This window comes from Microtus ochrogaster, chromosome 5 (assembly GCF_000317375.1).
Source record: "Microtus ochrogaster isolate Prairie Vole_2 chromosome 5, MicOch1.0, whole genome shotgun sequence".
Taxonomy (NCBI): domain Eukaryota; kingdom Metazoa; phylum Chordata; class Mammalia; order Rodentia; family Cricetidae; genus Microtus; species Microtus ochrogaster.
In genome coordinates, this window is record NC_022012.1 from 64,579,888 (window position 1) to 64,597,510 (window position 17,623).

The 17,623-nt window shown below is 40.7% G+C and overlaps 1 protein-coding gene across 4 annotated transcripts in view; it reads right to left on the reverse strand.

The window, feature by feature from the left end:
- Positions 1 to 17,623, reverse strand: part of Fam214a (family with sequence similarity 214 member A) — a 78,050-nt gene that overhangs the window by 22,458 nt on the left and 37,969 nt on the right. For all 4 annotated transcript variants that reach the window (XR_003376930.1, XM_013346399.2, XM_026779059.1 and 1 more), the window contains one exon: positions 581 to 765. Coding sequence is in view for 3 of the 4 variants with exons in the window: in XM_013346399.2 (XP_013201853.1) it covers positions 581 to 765 (185 nt within the window). In the remaining variant the exon portion in view is untranslated. The remainder of the gene's footprint in view (positions 1 to 580; positions 766 to 17,623) is intronic.

Below are 17,623 nucleotides of genomic sequence, written 5' to 3' on the forward strand. Positions count from 1 at the left end.
AGAGCTAGTTCCAGGACAGGCTCCAAAACCACAGAGAAACCCTGTCTCAAAAAACCAAAAAAAAAAAATATTGATAACAAAAATTATTACTATTGAAAATATACAGGGGAGGAGCAGGAGAGATGGCTCAGTGGTTAAGAGCACTGACTGCCCTTCCAGAGGAATCAGGTCCAATTCCCAGCACCCACATGACAGATAGCTCACAGCTGTCTGTAACTCCAGTTCTAGGGGACCCCAAACCCTCACCCTGACATACATGCAAAGCACCACTGCACTTAAAATAAAAATAAATAAATTTTTGAAAGAAAAACATACAGAGGAAATAGGTAACATAGGAAAACCATCCTAACATTAGGAACATGAACTGAAGGGTCAGGGTAAGACTCTCTAAGAGGAGAGAAGGGAATCATGCAATGCAATGAAGATTGGCCAGCCTCCCTTCCCCTCAGAGACGTCACCTACAGCACTTTCAACACCCACTTGAATACAAACACCACTGTGACAGAATGGTAGGGATGAAAAAATTGGAAGAGGTTTACACAAAGAACAGACCCCACCAGCAACAGAGCCCGGTCCTCACCTGGGCCAGCTTATCACTGCACTCATGCCTGGCTGTTCCTGGGAAGCGAGACTGCGCTGGAGGGCAGTGGAAACTCTCTGCACGGCCCTTCACAGAGCACTCGGGTGTCCGTCCTTCTGTTATCAGCAAGGCCAGAGAGACCAAGAACTCCTCTGCGTCATATTCAAAATACTCATCCAGGGCATCTGGCATTTTAAAAAAGGAAAGTTTTTTTTAAATTAAAAATTGCATTAAAAATTCCATCACTTGAATTAATCACATTTTTGTACAGTGTTACCGTTTATTTATCTATCTATCATTGTGGGGCTGAACCCAGGAACATACACAGACTAGACTAGGGCTTTGCCATGCTTACAAGAACTCTACAACTGAGCTATAATCCTCCTTCATTAATTTTTAATTAATTGATTGTAGATAGGGTTCTCATGCAGCCCAGGCTGTCCTTGAATTCACAAGTGGTAGAGGTTGGTCTTAAACTCCTAACCTCTGCCTCTTTTTGTTTGTTTATTTTGAGACAGATTTCTCTGGGTATCCTTGGCTGTCCTCGAACTCACTCTAGACCAGGTTGACCCCGAACTCACAGAGACCTGTCTGCCTCTGACTCCTAAGTGCTGGGATTAAAGGTGTGCATCACCACTTTCTGGCCTGGCTCTGGCTCTGGCTCTGGCTCTTATGAGCTGAGATTACAGGAGTGCAGCTCCAGGCTTGGCTACTCTAACTTACTCTGTCCCTGAGATACACTTCTAACCCTAAAGTAGTACTCAACGGGAACTCATGTGAGCTGGGTGCAATGGTACATGTCAGCATGCACTCAGAAGGCTAAGACAGAGGACTTCTGTATGTTGTGGCCAGCCTAGACTACCCAATAAGTTATAGGCTACTAATGGTTATAGCAAGACCCCTGTCTCAAAAAACCAAAAACTAACCCCTCCAAATGCAAAACCCAAACCACTGCCTCCAACAACATATACCGTCTCTAATTAAGGGTAGTAGCCTAGGTCTAAATTCCCAGCCCTGGGATTTTACTCTGTGTTATGAGTGGCAAGAAATCTTTCTATTACCATGGCAGGCTGTAGAAATAAGTCAAACAGCATGCGCAACAACAGCCTAGTGGCCCTGGGAAGGACACTCCTCCTCCACTGCCCTGCAAAACTAGGTGGGGTTTTCAAGGATGTGCACTGCAGGTATTGGTGTAGTCAGAGGCTCTGCTCACCCTGGGTCTCAAGAAGCATGGCTGTGATCTCTCCAAGTTTTTTTTCCAAGCTACTTCTGCCTCCCCTTTATTTTCTTTTTGGTTCATTAAGTTTCTGTTTTATTTTTTTTAAGATAAATTCTAATTTACTACAGGCAGGCCCCAGATTCACTACATAGTCAAGGCTATCCTTAACCTTCTGATCTTCCTGCCTTTACTTCTCAAACGCTGAAGCACACCCAGCTCCACTGCTTCTGAAGAGCAGAGATTCACAAACTCTCAAGGTTGAAAGAATCTTGAGGAAGTCTAATTCGACCACTCCCAACAGCCTTCAAAAACACTGTGCTGGCAACTGTCAGCGGACTGTCCTTGCACACCTGGTGGTGAGGGAGCCTATTTCATCTCTGGATCTTCCCAAGCAGCTAGAGCTTTCACTATGCCTAAGTTGCTTACTTTCCTAGTTGAAGTGGACTGAAGTCCAGAGCTTCAAGAACACGGCTCTCCCAAGTCCCAGCCTAGCCCCAGATCCCAGACAGACTGCAAGCACAGGGCACAGAAGCAAGGGAACCTGTGCCCTGTTCCATCTCCTACCCCAGTACAGATCTATCCTACTGCAAACCTCCTCCATGATAATCCTTAGGGTACGAAGGTTCTGTTATTCCTCTTCTTCACTGGTTGGCTTCCTAATTAATCCACTTATAACCCTTCAAGCTTAACACTATGGTCAAAGCTGTCACACAGAGCCAGCTGTTCTAACTGGACAATGTGACAGGTATTCTGCTGTGGATCCTGCCCGAGTCCCAGGTCAACTCAGCTTTTACAGCTTCCTGCAGGGCCTCTCCACCCCAGACAAATCCCTGTCCACAGAGTTCTCGTCCTTCCCATTCTCCTTCCACCTGCCACAGCTTCTGAGACCCCTTATCCGGCCTCGAAAGGCCTCTATTCCACATGCTCTCTACACTGACCTCCTATTGAATCCCGTCTCTGTCCACAGCTGCATAACCACTGACACATTCGGCTGTGGCAAGATGCTGGCATGCAGCCTAGAGCCATGGGCACATGGGTACATCCACATGGGTTCACGTCATCCATTTTCCATGGATGGACAGATTATTTCAGAACCTTCTCCAAAACTTGGGGCACTAACCACTAATGTGACCAGGAGAAAAGGAAGGCTGAAGAAGCCAAGCGGCACTACAGCTGAACTCAGATAACTGTCCTGATAGCTCGGTAACACCAGGAATCTTCCACTTCTTCACACTAAGAGTCTTAACACTTTATCCCTGAAACCTGCGGAAATGTGAAACAAAGAACCAACCACCCACAGCTGTGTTGTACCCTTCCCATGCACATCATATATATGCACACACACACATGTCCATACACACTCCAGGTATCACAAAACTAGTGTTTTCTTTAAAAATGTAAAAAAAATTTAAATCTTCAATAAATTGATTATAAGAAACGCCAGTAACAAACCTATCATGGATTAACTTGGTTTTTGTTTCAAACTTTTTCTTTAAAGATTTGATTTGTAAAGTAAGTACATATGTGTGTATCTGCATGTAGAAATGTGCAGGTGAGTGCTGGTACCTTCAGAACCCAGAAGAGGAAGTTGGCTCCACTGGAGCTGGGGCTACAGGTGAGTGGCCCAACATGGGTGCTGGGGACTGACCTCTGGTCCTCTGAACTACGGAGCCACCTTCCTAGCCCCATATCCAACTTCTTTAATTCAGCTTTCCCCTTATTTAATTTTTGTATCTTTGCATGTGTGTGAGGGTGCATGTGAAGGACAGAGATTGTTGTCTGGTGTCTTCCTTGACTGGTCTCCATTTTCTCTGAGGTAGGCCTCTGGTTGAATCTGGAGCTCACCACTGAAGGATTGTAGCTAGTCAGCTGGTCTGGGGGTCCGCTGTCTCCACTTCTCAACTGGAGATGCAGGTGGGTTAGCTGAAGTTATAGACACCAAGAAAATATCACACTTACCTAGCTTTTCCAGATCCTGATGTGGTACACAATTTTCAGCATCCCCCAACTAAGGCTGTTATGCACCCCTTTTCCATTAAAAAAAAATGTCCTTCTCCTCGTGTGTGTGTGTGTGTGTGTGTGTGTGTGTGTGTGTGTGCGCGCCTGCGCACACATCCCCAAGTGCAAGCTTGTGTGTCCCACAATACATGTGTGGAGATCAGAGGGCATTTTCTGGAGTCAGTCTCTCCCCCTACCACGTTACTGTGGTTCTGGGCATGTACTCAGGCTTGTTTGGCAAGTGCCTTTACCTGCTGTGCCGTCTCATTGACCCTCTTGTGTGGGCTCCGGACAAACAATATTTTAAACATAAACTCTACGCAATAAAAGTTAGGTTAATTTTGAACCTGTATTCTTACAATGTGATAGTGCAACCCATGGCACAATCAGTTGTAAGCTGAACTAACGGAGTGAATGAGCAAGCTGAAATGATACTTTCCCCAACGCTGGGATCAGGCCCCAGGAGAGCTGGGGTCCTCTTCTGGGTTCTGTGGACACTGCATTTATGTGCACAAACATACACAGACAAACATGTACATGAAATATAAAAAAATAAAAACAAACTTAAAAAAATGTCCATTGGGAGACAAGGCTCAGTGGCTATGAGCACTGACTGCTCTTCCAGAGAACCCAGGTTAAACCCTTAGCACCTACATGTTGGCTCACAATGATCTCTAATTCTAGTTCCAGGATCTTATGTTTTTTTCCTGACTTCTATGGGTACCAGCCATAAACATCATACACAGACATACATGCAGGGAAGACACCAATAGTCATTTTTTTTTTTTTTGGTTTTTCAAGACAGGGTTTCTCTGTGGCTTTGGAGCCTGTCCTGGAACTAGCTCTGTAGACCAGGCTGGTCTCGAACTCACAGAGATCCGCCTGCCTCTGCCTCCCGAGTGCTGGGATTAAAGGCGTGCGTCACCATCGCCCGGCCCATAGTAATTTTTTTAAAGGCCCATTGTGGTGTCATGTGCTTGCAATTTTTCTGCCAGGAAGGCAGAGATAGACAAATCTTTGGGGCTTGCTGGCTAGCCTACTTGTTAAGTTCTGGGCCAGTGAGAGAGCTTGTCACAAAACAAAACAAAAAGAAGACAGGACTTGAGGAACATGGACACCCCAGCTTGTCCTTTGGACTCAAAGGACATACAGGTACTTGTTCCAGCACTCAAACATTGTGGATGTGTAGACACACATATACACACCATGAGGGGACACAGCGCAAAGGCTCTTACTAGTTATAATAGTTCCTCAGTCTTCAACCTCTTAGTCTCAAACCTGCAGGAAGTAAATCTGTCCCCTGTCTACTCCAACAGGGTCTCATTATTTTGTCATTACAATTCTCTTGCCTCAGGCTCTCACATAGCTGAAACTAAGGTGTGTACACACCCCTGTGTTAAGCTAAATGTATGTTCTTTTAAAGTTCTGAATTTTGAGGGTTATTGAGATGATTCAGTAACTACAGGTTCTTGCTGGCAAGCTCAATATTCTGTTTCCTTGGGACCCACATGGTAGAAAGAGAGAGATGGTTTCCACAGCTGTCCTAAGACTTCCATACATGTGCTGTGACATGAGTATACCCATGCATCTGCATACACATTCACATGAATTCAAACACACAATAAATGTAACAGTTTTTAAAATTATGATGCCTAAGATTATTGTCATAATAGTACAAAACTAAGACAATTACCTTGACTCCCTGTTACTTTAATTATAGTTAACTATCCAGCTACTGTATAGTTATTATAATGATTAGAAATGGGTATGCCACACATTGAAGTGGTCTCACTTAAATGAAGAAGAATCTGCTCTGTGGTAGGATACATAATGAAATTAAGATGACGATAGAGAGAACAAAGAAACCATAAAGACAGACAGAGGGACAAAAAAAACCAGCTACAATGAATCCATTGAGTCCAGAGTCATCTGCCATCCTGTCCTGTTCCTATCCTCCCAGCCCCACACCTATTCTTCTTGCTACATTTTCCACTCCATCCATTCCTAACTTCCTCAACAGACATCTCTGTACAGGATAAATGATTATGTTGGATCAAATTTCCACAATGGCGGCCACTATTTACTTTTTAATGTCCAAATTTCTGTTAAGAAACAGTCTATCTGGGCAGTGGTGGCGCACGCCTTTAATCCCAGCACTTGGAAGGCAGAAGCAGGTGTATCTCTGTAAGTCTGAGGCCAGCCTGGTCTACAAAGTGATTGTTATACAGAGAAACCATGTCTCAAAAAAAAAGGAAGGAAGAGAAGGAAGGGGAGACGGGGGGGGGGGGAGACTAAAACCACTAAATACAGGCATACAGTACTGTTACTAAGGCTAGTCACCAGGGTACCAGGCTGTTCACGTATTGTGCATTCAGGATATTCTAAGTAATCAACCATAATTAGTGCAAATGAGTTTTGCTTCTCTCTTTCCAGTCTTTGTGTTTTAACTTGTTTTTCATGCCATATTACAATGTCCAGTTATACAACACAAGCAAGTAGCAATAGTGAACATTTTATTTCTGACCTTGGCAACAGTGTTACATACTTCACAACTAAATATATAACTAGTTGAATATTTTTCACATACATCATTTATTTGGTCAAGAAGGTTTGTTTATAAAGTTACCTCCATTTGATATACGCCATGCGAAACAGAATCCTCATAGAAATAGCATCCATTATTTCACACTGCCCAGCTAGTTTGTATCTTTTGTATTGAGACAGAGACTCATTACACACCCAAGGCTGGCTTGGAACAGGTTATGTATCCTAAGCTGGCTTTGAATTCTCCTGCCTCTGCATCCTGAGGGCCAGGATTACAGCTATGCATCATGTTCAGCTTTCTTTCTTTTTTTTTTTCATGTTTTGTAGGACTGTAAATTAAGTGCTCTACCATAGAGCTGCATGCCTAACCCTAGTTAAGAACTTACAGCATTTCAGTGTCTGGTAAATCTAAATAGTACTTACCAAGGTCTTCAGCATCTAAAACCAGAAAAGATATATGTTGGGCAGTGATGGTGAATGCCTTTAATCCCAGCACTTGGGAGGCAGAGGCAGGTAGATCTCTGTGAGTTCAAGGCCATCCTGGTCTACAAAGTGAGTTCCAGGTCAGCAAGGGCTGTTACACAGAGAAACCTTGTCTCAAGACAAAACAAAACAAAACAACAACAAACAAAACTAAAAAAGGTTTGCTAGTACAAGAGAAGAAAGGGTTGCATATTTAATACTTGTTACTAGACTTGTATTGCAAGCAAAGAGCTGTTAAGCAGCCAGGGAAGGGCCTTGCTAAAACAACTTGCATTCTCCAAGTCTATTATGAATAGGTTTTCTTTTTGTATAACCTCTAACACCAAATTTCTTGGATAAAATTCCATGGACTATTGTAACAATGGGTATTACATTTCTGTATTTTGGGAAATGTCAGAACAAGAGTCTTTAATGAGCAGCACTCCGCTCTACAGCATACCCATTCGGCATTACAAATGCAGCAGTCAAAGAAACACCAACAGCATCAGTCAGATCTCTGCTCGCTAAAGGTCTTGCCTGCAGAATAGAGCTGTGGGAACAGTCAATGTCTTTCGCTGACACTGCAGAGCCCTGTGCACTGTTCTCTGTACTGGTTGTGCATTTACTGCGCTGTTAGCTCTAACACTGCTCCAAGGCCATAGCAACTCACTCTTAGGTGCCTTCTGGATGCCGGACACCATAGTACACATTATATCTCATTTAATCTCACAATATTAATACAATAAAATGTAAAGATATCAGTGGCAGACTAGAGATGGGTCACCAGATTAGAGTGTGATCTGCTCTTTGAAAACATTGAAGTTCTATTCCCAACAACCATGTTGGCTAGCTCAACTACCCCAGTTCCTGGGATTCCATGCCACCTGCCTTGACAGGCACCTATGCTCACACATACAAAGTCACATTCAAACCCACACATATACATATAATTAAAGATAAAAATGAATCTAAAACATATTTGTCAAGCCCTGGTCACATTGTCCACCTCCAAGAAGTAGCCATTAAATTTAAGTCTTTTATGTACAATTACAGTTGTTACTTCATCAAATCTGTAATGTCATTAATTTTAAGATACACAACTTGTCTTAGTTAGGTTTTTATTGCTGTGAAGAGACACCTTGACCACAGCGACTCTTATAAAGAAAATATTTAATTGGGGTAGCTCACTTACAGTTTCGGAGGTATGGTCCATTATCATCATGGTGGGAAGCATGGCAGCATATAGGGAGATGTAGCTGAGAGTCCTATATCTTGGAGGCAACAGGAAGTCTACTGAGACACTGGGTGGTATCCTGAGCACCTCATAACCTGCCCCTACTGACACACTTTCTGCAACAAGGTCATATCCAATCCAATGAAGCCACACTTCCTAATAGTGCCACTCCCTATGAGATTATGGGTGCCAAATACATTCAAACTACCACACAACTATTTATTATTTTCCATTTAAGAAAAAAAAAGGCCTGCCAATTAAACTATTATGTTCCATAAAGTATTCATTTAGCAAGTGGAAGATGTACGCCTGTTAAAAACCAACCAAGTGTAGAAACATAAAGTGATGGTATTTATCCGATTCTTGTTTACATGCCATATAACATGACTGGCCAAAACAAAAGTAAGCAAACTTTACTGGTTAATATTGGTTGTCACCAAGAATGACGACAAATTATGATGTCATGGTTATGATCATGTTAACAAACAGCCTGAGTCTTAACTGTACTTTGAGCTATGTAAGCTAAGAAAATAGATTTTATCTATTTAAAGCTTATTTTCCTGAGAAAGATGGAGACAATATATAGCTTATAGCATCGTTCACTTCAAAGGTAAAGCGCATTGTCTGAACATGCTTATGGTATAAATGCTATTATGTAACATGATTCTTATCTTAATGAGATTTAAGAGGTAACTTCAAAAGTTTGAAATTTTGTGTTTTGAGTTTTAACTACACATGGAACAAACTGGAAATCTTTGAAAAACAAAAATAGTGGCTGGGAATGTAGCTCAGTGGCATAGTTTATGATTCATATGCAAGGCCCCGCATCTAATTCTGAGAACCCAAACAAAAACACAATTACAAAATAATACTAGGACTCCACTTAAGACCAAGCATTATATCTGTTTTTCAAGCACTGTATCTTTAAGAAACAATTCCTAGGAAATTTCAAAGTGCAGCCACTGCGGACAATGTTTAGCGATTCAGAACTCCTGTTCTTATTTTTTTTAACTTTTATGTGTGTGTGTGTGTGTGCATGCATGTGTGTGTGTGGTGTGTGTGAGTGTGGTGTCCACGAAGGCCAGAAGAGGGCATCATATCTCCTGGAATGTAAGCTATAGGTCATTATGAACTTCCCCACATGGGTGCTAGGAACCAAACGTCAGTCCTCTGAAAGAGAATCAAGTACTCAACTACTGGGCTATCTCTTCAAGCCCCAGGGACTCCCTGCTCTTTTTATTTGTTTGTTTGTTTGTTTTTGAGACAGAGTTTCTGTGCAGCCTTGGCTATCCTGGAACTCACTCTGTATACCAGGCTGCATTTGAATTCATATTTGCGGGCCTTTGCCAGCCTCCCTGCTCTTAACAGAACCTTGAAACCAGGTAATAAGAAGAGAGTGAGCACTAAGCAAGGAAGACTCAGAGGGGGCAGAAGGAGTTATGTCATAATGGGAGCACCATCTGTATGCAAGAGTCTTGTGTCAGCTGTATAGATCAACCAATAACACAAGAGTGAGGAATGGGTATGGTTGTGGGATATTTGTACACTGTGAAGATGTACTGCTGTGATTGGTGTAATAAAAAGATGAACAATCAGTAGTTATGTAGGAGATATAGGCAGGACTTGAAGGCAGAGAGAAATTGCGAGAAGGAATCTAGATATATAATTTCACCAGCAGACTTAGAGCAAGTTGGATATGCTGTACTAAGAAGACATATCTGAGCCACATGGCAGAATGTAGATTAAAAGAATATGGGTTAATTATTAGTTGGGAAAAGTTTAAGCTAACGTAAAACTTTAAAAATTAATAATAAGTTTCTGGGTCATTATTTGTGGGTTAGTCCAACAAAGATAGTCCAACAATAAAGATAGATTCCTTCTAAAGTAATAAAGGTCAGATCTTATTGGTGGAGACCTCCTGAAAATCTTGGCTACAAACATGAAGAAAAACAAGCAAGCAAACAAACAAACAAGAAACCACCAAAAATACAATACAGGTGATATATATGCTGATTCCTCGACATAGGAACAGAACACATAGGGTGTCTGGATCCTGTATGATGCTTTGTTGACTTTAAATTTTTTAAATACTAATGAGCAAAAAACAACAGCTTCTGAGAGACTCTGGATTATGGAAACTGCTAAATTAAACCAACCTATAGATTTTAATAATGTCTTAACTTCTGAATGCAAGTCAGAAAATATGCTGCATTGGGGAAGAGGTTTTACTTTGTTTCTATAGGAAACAAACTATGAATTTCTTCAAAATTAATAAAGATCAGATTGATGGGGGAGACCTGAAAATCTTGGCTACAAACATGAAGAAAAAGCAAGAGAGACTACAAGACAGCTGATTCCTCAGCATAGAAACAGCTCTGAGACATGATAAACCTTGTTGGCTATTCAAAAATTAGAATTACATGCTATACTTTCATAGGGCATGGATAGAGATCTGGTTATACAGTCCAAATGAACATATAAAGTTGACAGGTGCCTTTTACCTGCCCAAACATAAAACAAGAAAATCATCTTTAGCTGGCTTGTATTTAATACACTGCACATTCCATACTTGTGTTAATGATGGAGGAAGGTCATTGGTTGATTAAATAAAGAAGCTGCTTGCCCTGATAGGTTAGAACGTAGGTGGGAGGAAGAGGAAGTGAGCTCAGAGACTCGACAGCTCTCCTCTCAGGGGCAGACGCCTCAGAGAGCAGAGCTCTCGCCTCTGCCCGCAAGAGTGGAGCATCGTGTCTCTCTGAGGCGTCTGCCCCCTCGAGGAGAGCTGTCGAGTCTCTGAGCTCACTTCCTCTTCCTCCCACCTACGTTCTAACCTATCAGGGCAAGCAGCTTCTTTATTTAATCAACCAATGACCTTCCTCCATCACTTCCCCTTTTTCTGTTTAAACAAAAAAGGCTTTAACTTTAACATAGCAAAATTACATATAACAAAACAGTTATCAAGTAAAAATTACAATAATCTTCATCATAACTAAGGAAAACTATAACTAACTACTCTTAAACTCCAAAGTCTCCAGAAAGATACAATATTACCTAAGCAAACAAACAAAAAAGCAACTTGATAACTGTTTTGTTATATGTAATTTTGCTATGTGTACTACCACACACAACTCTCTTCTTTTTTTTTTTGTTTTTTACTTCAAGAACTTCAACTTTTCGTCTGCATATATTTTTAACACACTTCAAACCATTTAGAAATTTTCTTTGTCTTTGAATCTCTCTTTACTGTATCTCTCTCTGTTTTTCTGACCACATGAGTCTTTAATTTGCCCAGCAATATCAGTAGGACTAAAGGCGTGGCTTTACCAGCTAGATCCAGTCCATTCCTTAGCTTTTCAGCCATTGATTATTGACAATGTTGTTCAAATTAGACAAACAGGATACCAAAGAAGGCAACTGACAAACTTTGTCAAGAAAAGGTAGAACAGTCCTTCAAAAATTCCTGCTTCATAGAAAAGTCTATCATATATCTAGGCTTGTAGGCCGAAGATGGATACCCTAATGTTGCAGAGGAATTTTGGGTTCCTCTGTCCAGATAGCCAGCTGATTCTGTCATTTAATTTTGGAAGTTATTTGCTCTGTACTTCCTATTTACTCAGGTAATATTCTATTCATCTTGGGTCTCTGATAGACTTGGAGACCAGATATAATTACAGTTTTTTCTTAGTTATAATAGAAAATAAATTAGGTATAAAACTTTGGACTCACCAAGCAAGGATAGATAACAGTAGTTTCTCTAAATTTTCTACATACAAATGAACTGGATATTGCAAATGTAATTCTTATTTGACAATTGTTCTTATTGCATATAGTTTTAAATGTATTAGAGTTAAAACCTTTCCTTTTTATTTAGACAAAAAAGGGGGGAACGTTGTGGGATAGTTGTATACTGTGTGAAGATGTATTGCAGTGATTTGTGTAATAAAAAGTTGAATGGTCAATAGCTAGGCAGGAGGTGGGACTTCCAGGCAGAGAGAGAATTCTAGGAAAAAGAAAGGCAGTCACCAGAAAGATGCAGAGGAAGGAGGATCAGCAAAAAGGAGACGAGGTAATGAGCCATGCAGAAGAATGCAGATTAAACAATATGGATTAATTAAATTATAAGAATTAGTTAGGAACAAGTTTAAGCTAAGGATGACCTTTCATACTACTACTAATAAATCTTCATGCCATTGTTTGTGAGCTACTGGCCCCAAGGAGAAAGCACTGCTATAAGATATTTCTCAAACTGGAGCATTTGACTTGCTGGGAAACTGACAAGGTCTTTCTCTTCAAATCAATATGACTTATTTCAAAGTGATTTATATCAATGAATCATTTAAAAACTAACACAAAGCTATCCTGATAAACCTAACCTGAGTCTTATCAGTGCCATAAAGCAACTCACTGTGATCAGCATTTATAGATGGACTGCTCTAACTGCATGATTCCAACAGCTCCATAGACAGAGGTAATTAAAATACAGGTTGTGACATGTGCAAGGTGTCATGGTGGCTTGGAAGACTAAGAGTTGACATTGCTCTAAGGAAATATCAAGATACACAGCATCACAAATACTACCAACTCTGAAAGACCTGGCCCCTAACACTGAACCAACCACTGAGCTCATGTATCAGTAACTTTATAACTGTAACACGTCACAATGACATAATGTATTGGTTCTGTAATTTGATTGGCTTTAAAATTGTTAAAGGGTCACCTCTTCTGGCCCTCAGCATCTGCAAACCTACAAGCCTAGTTCCAGACCCATGACCCATAAGAACTCTCTTTGTGTGAGAGCCATTGTTCCTTATTAAGTTTAGTTACCAAAGAAGCCTCTCTTTCTACCAAGCTGAAACCATTACAGAAAACCAAGACTGTACACAATGCAGAAAACAATAGTTCATAGTGAGCCCAGCCCCAGTGGGTATACCTCCATCATGGCTTCTGCATCTATGGCTCAAGGAACATTAAAGAAGAGGGAACAGAAAATTTGTAAGAGCCAGAATACCAAGAAGTCTGCTGTGAAACAGCCTCTCCTACAAACGATTGCATAAAGAGGAACAGGACAACGGCAGTTATCAGTAAACATGTTACTGCAGAAGGGGGAAATTCCATAGGATCCACCATTAGAGATTTGAAAAGCTACAGGCAACTAACAACTGCTGGAAGAGGAAGAATGAGCCCCTTGATGGGTTGTCCACTGCAAAGCGATCAGCCTTGAAACCACGCACACACACACACACACATGGACTTAGCAGGTTGAATTTCTATATATTTGTGCACACGCACACATGTGTAACAAAATCAAGTTGAGAAGGGGATGTGAGAGAGATTCCAGAGCGGTGGCGGGGAAGGGTTAGTGGGAGAGCGGGGCAATATAATTCTATTTCAATTAAAGCATATTAAAATGCTGAAATCTTTGGTTTTATATTTTATGAGGACTATGTATGAGAATAATTTTTTTACTGAGTTATTTTTCTACATTGTAATTAAAAATAACTTATGCAAGCCATTTCAATTTAATGTTTTTATCCCTAGGCAGTTTTGAGAGGCCTGAAAGATACTGAGTAGGTTCTAATCTCATTTTTTAAGTTATGAGAATATCTTCAAATTTTTATAAAACATTTAAGACATTCCCTCCTTTTTACCTTGAAGTTAATAAAAGTTGTACTTTGCCTTCCTAAACACATGACAGATTTCTTAAAATACTCTGAATGCTTGTGTCCTCTGAAAGTCTTCATTGAAACTAGCACCCAAAATGACAGTAGTCAGAGTTGGGCCTCTGGGAGCACCCAAAGGAGCCTGTTTGTCCCTTTATTTGAGGATATAACAGGAAGGCTTGTCTCTGAAGCAGAGGTGAGCCTTTTACAGACCTAAATCCGCTGGTGCCTAGATCTTTGGACTTCCCATCATCCAGAACTGTAAGCAACACATTTCTCTTTGTCATAAATTACTTAGTTTAGTGCATTTTGTTATAGCTGCTGAGATGAAATGAGACAGTACCTAAAAGCAAGCCAACTTCCTTTTATTTATTAATTCTCCCTGATAAAACATTAAAGAAGTTAAAAAAAATTCACGATGGTGGTGCACGTCTTTAATCCCAGCACTTGGGAGGCAGAGGCAGGCAGATCTCTGTCCTGGTTTACAATAGCAAGTTCTAGGACAGGCTCCAAAATTACAGAGAAACCCTGTCTCAAAAAACCAAGATAAATAAATAAAATAAAATAAAAATAAAGAAGTTCCAGAGGAAGTCTAGACAGGTTATGTAAGCTCCTTCAAAATACACAGAAAATGCCTCCAACAGCACATCTCGGTCCCATTTCAGTACTCGGGTCTCCAGTCAACAAAGCCCCACAGAAGTGAATGCAGACCACACTACTTACTAGTTTTCCGTCTTTAACAACCCTATCAGAGCTGGTTCAGCTGCAGTCTCCAAGGCTCAAGGACTTTGTACTGGGTTGATCCTAAATGTATTTTTTTTTTTTACAAAGGACATCAACTTTACACCACTGAAAGTATTTCACTAGCAGTAAAGACAAGGAAACATTTTCCTGTCCCATCTACACTAAATGTGATTCTGACATGAACATGACATGCTGCTGAGACAGATCCAGGGGAGGAAGTGGAAAAGCAAAGTACAAACCATGATCCTTCATTTTGAAAATGCATGCAACATATGTGCATTTGCTCTACTTCATTATTTATAATAACAAAATAACATCCTAAACTCAAGAGCAATGGAGAGGCCATTTACTTTATATAATATTCTAATTATGGTTGCTCAATTTGACAAAAATAAAACTTGCCCAACTACATTTGAACTTCAGTACAGGATATACTTGTACTACAAAATTACTCATTCATCTGAAACTTTGATTTAAATGAGGCACCATATTTAAAAAACAACACTGCTGATCAAGTCTACATTACTATTTCTAATGTTTGAGCATCTAGGATTGTTGAGCCTTATATATCTACACAGTGCCCCAATACTAACAAAAGTACCTAGAATATGCACTTATTTCCTACAATGTGCAGCTGAATAAGCAAGGCTGGAAGTGTGGCTCAGAAACACAGCATGTGCTCAGCATGCACAAGGCCCTGGGTCCTTTCTCTAGCACCCAAATGACAAAACTGCTTCAAAAGCATGTCAACACAAGTACATTCCTACACAGCAAACTATGCTACCGCTAGCATCATTATCTCTACAGATGCACAGCCACTGCTCTGCAGGGACAGAGGAAGCTGATGACATAAATACAGGATGGTCCTCTTTCTGGTTTTAGGAGTTATAAGGCATACAAAATCATCTGTGTTTATGTGGCTAAAAAGTGGCTAGAAATATTGGAGGTATATAAATCACACCGCTGTCACCATTTAGTGGTGTGGGAGGTCCTTCGATCACTGTGTTGCTTTTATTGGTTAATGAATAAAGAACTGCTTTGAGCCTGTGGCAGGGAAGAACAGAACTAGGCAGGGAAAGCTAGACTGTATGCTGGGAGAAAGAAGGGTAGAATCAGAGAGAGGCCATGGAGCTGCTGGAAATAGACAGATAGATGCTGTGAACTTTACCCGGTAAGCCATAACCATGTGGTGATATATAGATAAACAGAAATGGGTTAAATTAATATAAGAGTTAGCCAATAAGAAGCTAGAACTAATGGGCCAAGCTTGCAAATTTTCAGGATTAAGAGTCTATATACTAAAGATGTTACTATTTTGCTTCCTAAGCAAAAGTACAGGACTACAAAAAGAAGCATTAGGCTGGACAGAGGAACCCAAATATTAATTAATACAGTTTCTGTGTGATTATTTTGGTTTGAAGTTAGTCAGGCAGCCAGAAACCAACAAGTGGCTTCTTCCAACAATTTAGCCCCGAGAAACAGAAAAAAGTAAAAAGGAGTCAGCTCTATTTGATGACATGCTGTCTTGTTTTAGTTTTGTTTCAAACATTATGTAGCATTTTTGTAATGTCTTAAAACAAATCTTAACAAGCTGGGGCACGGTAAAAATCAAACAAACACATGGGCAGACCTATCTGGCTCTACGTCTTTCAAAGACACAGACAAGATTTACGAAAACAACAAGAGAAATCTAAAACAATACAGACTTTTACATTTTGCTAAAGGTATTTTAAAAAAGAATCTTATTTAGCAAAATGCATGATGAAGTTCACTCAGTTAAAAAGAAATACAATTTCATATTTCTTTTTTTTTTTTTTTTGGTTTTTTGAGACAGGGTTTCTCTATAGCTTTTGGTTCCTGTCCTGGAACTAGCTCTTGTAGACCAGGCTGGTCTCGAACTCACAGAGATCCGCCTGCCTCTGCCTCCCGAGCGCTGGGATTAAAGGCCTGCGCCACCACCGCCCGACGATATTTCTTATTTTTTGAATAATGCCAAAGATATGTTAAGCATGGTAGATCATACCTGTATTCCCAGCACTTGGGAAAGACCAGGAATTCAAGGCCAGCCTAGATGCATAGTGAGTTTTGGGTTAGCCTAGGCTATATGAGAATGTCATAAAAATAAAGGAAAAGAGTAGTATTAAGAATAATATGTAGTAATAGGAGCGGCGGGTGCTGGGGACGCAGTCCCGCCGCTCTTATTACTACAAATGGCGCCCACGTAGCCAATTGAATCCACTGAAAGCCTGAGAAAGCTTGGGAAAGAGTAATGCATGGTTTTTTGGTAGCAGCACTCTCTCGGGTCTGCTCTGCTTGCTAGAGGCAAGCAAGCGCCTCATCTAAGAGAGGCTTCCTGACTCAGCTTTAGCTGCAAAATCCTGCAGCTCATTAAGAGGTCCTGCCACGAAACACTTAAACAGTGTTGATGAAAAGCTGAACGCGTGCTTTTCGTTTTTCAGCTGTAGCAGGAAAAAAGCTGCTCCGTTTAAAAATGCTGGCTTTCTGGGCTGTCCTGCCAGGGCAAACTCTGACTCTTTTACGCAGGCAGTTTGTGCGGTTTGCAAGCACAGGCTGCTGAAGCTTGCTTGCTGGCAGGGACCTTGAAACACCATAGAGTTGTGGCTATAAACATGGCTACATCCAGTACCTCAGCCACGAGGCTGGAAAGCTAAGGAATGGACTGGATCTAGCTGACAAAGCCACGCCTTTAGTCCTACTGAGATTGCTTGGTAAATTAAAGACTCCTGTGGTCAGAAAAAGAGAGATATAAAGAGAGATTCAAAGACAAAGAAAATTTTTAAATGATTTACAGTGTGTTAAAAATATATGCAGACTAAAAGTTGAAGTTCTTAAAGTAAAAAAACAAAAAAAAGGAAGAGAGTTGTTGTGTGTGGTAGTACACACCTTTAATCCCAACACTTGACCTCTGTGACTTCAAGGTGTGGTAGCACACGCCTTTAATCCCAGTGCCTAGAAGGCTGAGACAAACAGATCTCAGTGAGTTCAAGGTGTGGTAGCGTACACCTTTAATCCCAATGCCTGGGAGGCAGAGACAGGCAGATCTCTGAGAGTTCAAGGAAAGCCTGGTCTACAGAGTTACTTCAGGTCAAAGATACAGAGAACCTATCTCAAAAAGCAAAAAGTTAAAGGTAAAAATAAATGAAATAGAGTTAAAATAAAGC